General features: G+C 38.6%; 1 protein-coding gene across 1 annotated transcript in view; it reads left to right on the plus strand.

The window, feature by feature from the left end:
* Nucleotides 1-5,903, plus strand: part of NGFR (nerve growth factor receptor) — a 77,208-nt gene extending 71,305 nt beyond the window's left edge. The window contains exon 6 of the mRNA XM_066587834.1: nucleotides 1,328-5,903. Within this exon, the coding sequence (XP_066443931.1) occupies nucleotides 1,328-1,626 (299 nt within the window). The 3' untranslated portion in view covers nucleotides 1,627-5,903. The remainder of the gene's footprint in view (nucleotides 1-1,327) is intronic.
* Nucleotides 5,904-6,711: the final 808 nt, after the last annotated feature.

The following is a 6,711-nucleotide window of genomic DNA, read 5'->3' on the forward strand; positions in this document are numbered from 1 at the left end:
CATTTGCATACCAAATTTCCCAGAGGAGCATTGCATGGCCTAAAAGTCTCCACACTCCACCTTGGTGGTCTCCACAAGGAGAAATTGTACCTTGCTCGACTTGATTTATACTGTAATATATTTTCATCCACTGACCTCTGGGGCCACCAATGTGCATAGGAGGGGAGTCTTTGCTCATATAGTCCTATCCATAAATTTGGGATATAGCCATTGATCCCTATAGAAGTATGCAACCTCCATTGATGAACATGAGTAAACTATATAATGCCACCCACTCCTGCATAAGAAGGTGGGGTGGGCATAATGAAATAGTTGATATGATTATTTAGTACACTTATCTATTAGAAAAAATGAAATGGAGAGGGGCTACAAAGAGTGGCTTTCTCTCTGGAAAATGAAACTAAAAGCAGAAAAATTGGGCAAATGGCGCAGCTCTTAAAGCGAAAGATGGGCTCTTGTTTGGCTGGAGAAATTGAGGGTCATCTTCTTCTGGATAGTGTGTTCCATCCAGCTATTCTGAGGGAAGGGATGTGTCCCAAAAATGCATCAATGTGCTGGTTTTCATGTTCAATGATGAGGAGTCAGGTTATTATCCTGGTCTCAAGAGCTTATATTTCGCATTAAGAGCTGCGCCATTTGCCCAGTATTTCTGCTCTTAGTTTAATTCTCACACACCCATCCACTCATCGAGGCATCCACCGGGTGGGCAGCACCTCATATATTGGGTTTATTGTTTACCCACTTCACAAGAATATGTAGCATTGTGTTACTAATCTTCTAAACTTCTATTCTTTGGGTATCTTCACCCACTTCTGCACTCTCTTTGTTTTCTCTTGGGATGACCAGGCAAGTCCATATATTACATAGATAGCCCATTGATTTCAACAAAAATGTGTGTAATACCTCATTCCCTTGTGGTGACACTGGAGGATAATTGAACACTTGCTCACAGTTTGCAGCGGATTGGTGGAGGTTATAGTAGAAGGACTTGTGATCTGCTTATCATCTGACAAAAAGGGTTTATTTAAAATGGGCAACCACTTTAATTCTAGCTTAACTGTGTTTCCTACTTCTTACTAACGTAGTAAGCAGAATCAGACTACATTGGGTTAGTTTGTAGTCTGTAACCATGGAGACACAAAGGTCTCCATAGAAGCTGTAAACACAAATGGTGGAAATTTTCTATGCCAGAACGTTTTGCAGTTTCTTCATGTTTTTAAACATCAATAAAAGAATAAGCTTTTGTGAAGGTGGACATCCCCTTTAAGCAGTTAACTGAATTGTACTGATACCTTCTTCCATTATAATTTTCTATTCTTTTCTTCAGGCAAGAATGATCTTCACCTATACAATAACCTATCACCACATAAGCAAGAAGAGGTGGAGAAACTTCTGAGCGGGTCTTTGGACCAGACTTGGAAAAATCTGGCTGGAGAACTTGGCTATCAGGATGAGATCATAGACACTTTTACAAGAGAGGAGTTTCCGGTACGAGCGCTGCTCTCTGACTGGTCCAGCAAGGACTGCGCCACCACTGACGCTCTGTATTCAGCTCTACGCAAAATTCAAAGGGAGGATATCGCCCAGAGTTTGTACAGCGACTCTACTGCTACCTCACCAGTGTAATCAAGACGTAATGGGACAGAAAGATGTTCCATGTTGAAATGTTTCAATGGAACATTCCGCACGAGATGTGAAGGAAAGTTTGCCCTTTGCCCCTCAAAATCCCCCCAGCTACCCTTTTTACCCAGTATTAACGGACAATCCGTCTGCACTGAATCATAATTTTCAGTATTGTGGTGTGTAATATTCTCTATGGACCTTTCATGTCCTGTATCTCCAGGTTTCTCACTGTGATGGACCATAAGACTTTGGGATGATAAGGAAACGTGAACTATGAATCTTCAAGACGTTGCTTTGAGAATTCAAAGGTGCACCCACCTTCTTCTATAGTCAGTCTTTTTTATTTTAATCTACAGTTTTTCATTGTTTTATAGGCCTCGATTGGTGACCCATTCCCTTCCCTCCAATAACCCAAATGGCTGCTACCCTATGGAGAGTTTGTCGACTGGGTGCTGTCACAGTACTTCAAAAGAATCTTACGATTGTATCTCACTCAGATGGACCATATTTAACCCAAAGATTATGACCGAACATTGAAAAAGATATCTCCCAGAAACACCCACCCAACGTAGAGGAAGTCATTTTGTTTAAGCCAACAGGAAGCCCTTAAGGTTACTAGCAAGAAGTAACAACTTGGGCATGTTGTATGTCAAGACTTGTCATCAGTTCCTCAACTGGTAGCCTTCACTGTGTAGGGAATGGGTGCACTGTAAACTTTGCAAAAGGATATTACTTTTAATTCAGATACCATACATGATGTCCAGTGTGCTACTATTAGATGACTTAGCCATAGTTTCGGGAAACCCGGAAAATTACCAAAGTTGTACTACACCATAGGCGTGTGCATTGGACCACCAGTATTCATGTGGACCAATATCTAGAGTTTCTAGGGATCAAACATGAAGCCTTATTAACCCATAAGGACTTAGACTTGTGTATATGTAGACCATCAATTGGGACAGCCAGCAGAGCTCAAGCTAGTATTATTGCCAAGTACCTAGATGTATACAAAGCCATGACTATCATCAGGCTCCTAGACAATCATCCATAGTGGTACCAATGAAATACCCACTATACTTAGTACACTATACCATAGTACCATGCCATATCAATGCACTCTAATGCAAGTATTGTATAAAAGTAGCTTTTTTTCAATCCTAAGGTTATGTTCCCAATAACGACTACATCCCCACATGTAAAATTTGAAGTCCAATTATTGATGGCAGCCTCTTAGATCCCCGGATCATGTATCATCTAGTACATTCTACTTACTAAACATGTCTAAAAGTGTTCCTGTCAACTACAGTGCTTCTTATGAACCCTGTTGACATCCAAAAAGCATGTGCCTCCAAACTATGTTGTACCTACTACCTGGTGAATTGTTGGGTACTAACTTCAAAAACATTAAGAGACGCAATTATCATGGCCTCCTTCAAATAAAATGTGGAACTAATAAATGAAGCTAATATGACACCATGTTATGTGACACAAATCTCATAAATTACTAGGATCCGTTGGCTGTCATCCGTATGTGCGGTCAACTACAGCCTTGTTATATAGCAATCCTATAGACAGCCATCTTCAATACCTCCAGACTGTGACACACTCAGGGATAAAATGGACAGATATAGCACGTTCCATACATAGAATGGACCAGATACTAGTGAGAAGTCTTACATATATCAGGGTAACCCTCTTATTGCTAGATACTCCCCCATTACACAAACAATAGCCAACACAATAGACACTAATGCAAAATGGTGTCCATAATAAAGTTTTCATTACCCATTGTAACTAGTCATTTGAAATGTCTGTTCCTGGAAGAAAACATTTTTAAACTTTTTCTAATCTTGGAAAACCCTGCTAAATGGGGTTATCCAGCTTTAAATATCCTCAGGATAGGACATCAATAGCTGACCAGTGGGAATTTGCCATCCCGTACTCCCGCTGATCAACTAATGATCCCTGCCTGGCTACTGCTTCAGTGTACAGAGCCGGAAGAAGACAGCTCCATACATTGTGCAGTGGCCTAACATGGTATTGCCATCACAGGCCCATTGAATGGTGAAAAGTTGATCGTGAGAGTCCCAGGTGGCGGACCGTCACTGATTAGCTATCGATGATCTATTTTGAGGATAGGTCATTAATAATTTAGAGCTTGAAAACCTCTCTAAAACTCCTTTAAAATCCCTCAAACCAATGGCAGTTAGAATCTGGTTGGTTGTTATTGGTAACATCAGTTTTTCTTATGCATCAATTCTCTCTGTGTCTCCATATATAATGTCAAAAACATATAGAATGTGCTTCCTGCTTCAGTTATGTGATTAGGAGGACCTAAAGGGAAAATGGACCATTAGTCTACAATCCTATACCACCCTCAAATCCTCTAAGATAGTATCAGTCAGTTTCAAATTCTGTTTCCCACATATGGTAAGATCTACTGGTTCCTGAATTGGCCAGCTTGGTAGATTGAGTAGTCCAGTTCTTCAAGGACACCAGTTGGGTTCTGATTAGAACCACTTTTTTTGGTGCAAGGTTTAGTCAAGACTAGGTGGTTACTCTTGGTATTAGATTTTACTAACTGTTAGTATTGACCTACATTCCAAACAAAACCTAATATACCAAGATTTCTTGCTTTTCTTACTTAGTGTAGCTTCTATCTTTAGACAAAATAGCTTTTACTTCTACGGAAACGCACAAGGTGTTGTTGGTCCCAACAATAGCCAAAAGCCAAATCATAGGTTGTTCTCAAGATTTCCACCCAAAAACAAAACGTCACTTTGAACAAGTCCTTGCCATGGTGCTCTCACTCTTTGTCTTCCATGTATTTAGCTGTCCTACAAGATTTCAGGAACATTTGCAGCTAAGTATATATGAGACATGGACCCATGAAGCACAAGATAGACACTTCCACCAGGTAGACCTCTTGAGTCATACCACTGATGCCGTTAATCGAAAGGATATGTTGGACACTTCAAGGATGTTGAACGAATAGTCTAGTAATGGAATGGTCTCACCCAAAATTGCCTTGAACCCATGAAAAGTATCTAATAAGAACTTTTTGGGGAACTTAAAGCCACCATACTCAAGCTCCGCCAAACTTCCTATCATAACTCTGATGTGCTGTCCACTGTATTCTAGATTTTCTATTGTACATAGAGCAGGTATTATAGGTAATAGGTACCTCAAACACTGTGGTTAATTGCATTAAAAAGTAACTTGAGAAATCTGATAGCAAACAGGTCTGTGAAAACCTAGTAGACAATATTGAGCATAAGCCATATACGTAACTGCTTCGTGTACTCTGTTATCATAATGACTTCCCCTCGACCTCTGTCTCTCTCCTTATGTGTTCTGGCAAAGAGTCCTCTGGTGATTGCAACAATGCAGATTCAAGGGATTAGAAAAACATGGCTACTTTCTAACAGAAACAGCGCCACACTTTTCAATAGGTTGTGCCAGGTATTGCAGCTTTATTGAAGCAAATGGGGCTGAGTCGTGGTACCTCACAAAATCTGTGGACAGGGGTGCGCTCTTTTTAAAAGGAAGCAGCCCTGTTTTTCTAACCCTGCACATCCCTTTTAATGACAGGTATGACTTGAAGTCATGATTTGCACTGTGAGCCCAGTTTTTCGGAGCTATATAGTTGGAACACTTTGCCAAATATCCGCTCCTTTGGCTTTTTGCATGTGTTGCAATTAGGCATTGGAAGGGTTAGGTTACAAGATCGTATAAGCCAAAGTCACTTGGCCCAAGCATACAACGATTTTCAGATATCCTTAGGCTAATGGAGTAATGCTTAGGGGAGCAATGAAGAATTGCAATAGATCAATTCATTCAGCCGTATCAGCGGTATCGGCTAAAGCACTTAGTCAGAGGTCATAACCTTTCTATCCCGACCTGTGAGGTCAGAGGTCATTTTTTGGGCCTAGTTACCATTATTTAATATGAAACACAACAAATAATGTGCCTTTATTTTACTATCTATGTTGTCTTTTCTGTAACAAATCCTAATTGCAGCATTTTTGCTATTTTAAAAAAAATAATAATTTTTTAGAGCACTTTTTATATAAATATCTAAAATTGTTGGAATTTTTTTCTTTTGTTAATATTGTTTGTTATGGTTCTGCCGTTTTCTCTGCATTGATTTTGTTAAAATTGTAAATAGTTGATGTTTTATTCTGTGATAAGCCTAAACCCCTCCCCTCCCCCGTCGCCGCCAGACCCATGTAAAATAATTTGACTGAGAATTAAAAAATGAACATAATTATTACAGAAAATCCCTTGTGCCTCCTTTTTAGGGCGATTATTATGTGTTTGAATTGTGTTTCAGAGCTGCATGCTTTTGGATATGGCAAGTAGAAGGCAGCATGATAGATAGATAGATAGATAGATAGATAGATAGATAGATAGATAGATAGATAGATAGATAGATAGATAGATAGATAGATAGATAGATAGATAGATAGATAGATAGATAGATAGGAGATAGATTGATGGATAGATAGATAGATAGATAGATAGATAGATAGGTAGATAGGTAGAGAGATATGAGATAGATAGATAGATATGAGATAGATAGATAGATAGATAGATAGATAGATAGATAGATAGATAGATAGATAGATATGAGATGGATAGATAGGAGATAGATAGATAGATAGATAGATAGATAGAAGATAGATAGAGAGATTTGAGATAGATAGATATGAAATAGATAGATAGATAGATAGATAGAAGATAGATAGAGAGATTTGAGATAGATAGATAGATAGATAGATAATAGATAGGAGATAGATAGATAGATATGAGATAGATAGATAGATAGATAGATAGATAGATAGATAGATAGATAGATAGATAGATAGATAGGAGATAGATAGATAGATAGATAGATAGGAGATAGATAGGAGATAGATAGATAGATAGATAGATAGGAGATAGATAGATATGAGATAGATAGATAGATAGATAGATAGGAGATAGATAGATAGATATGAGATAGATAGATAGATAGATAGATAGGAGATAGATAGATAGGAGATAGATAGATAGATAGATAGATAGATAGATAGGAGATAGATAGAT

Source organism: Eleutherodactylus coqui, chromosome 13, assembly GCF_035609145.1.
Source record: "Eleutherodactylus coqui strain aEleCoq1 chromosome 13, aEleCoq1.hap1, whole genome shotgun sequence".
Classification (NCBI taxonomy): Eukaryota; Metazoa; Chordata; class Amphibia; order Anura; family Eleutherodactylidae; genus Eleutherodactylus; species Eleutherodactylus coqui.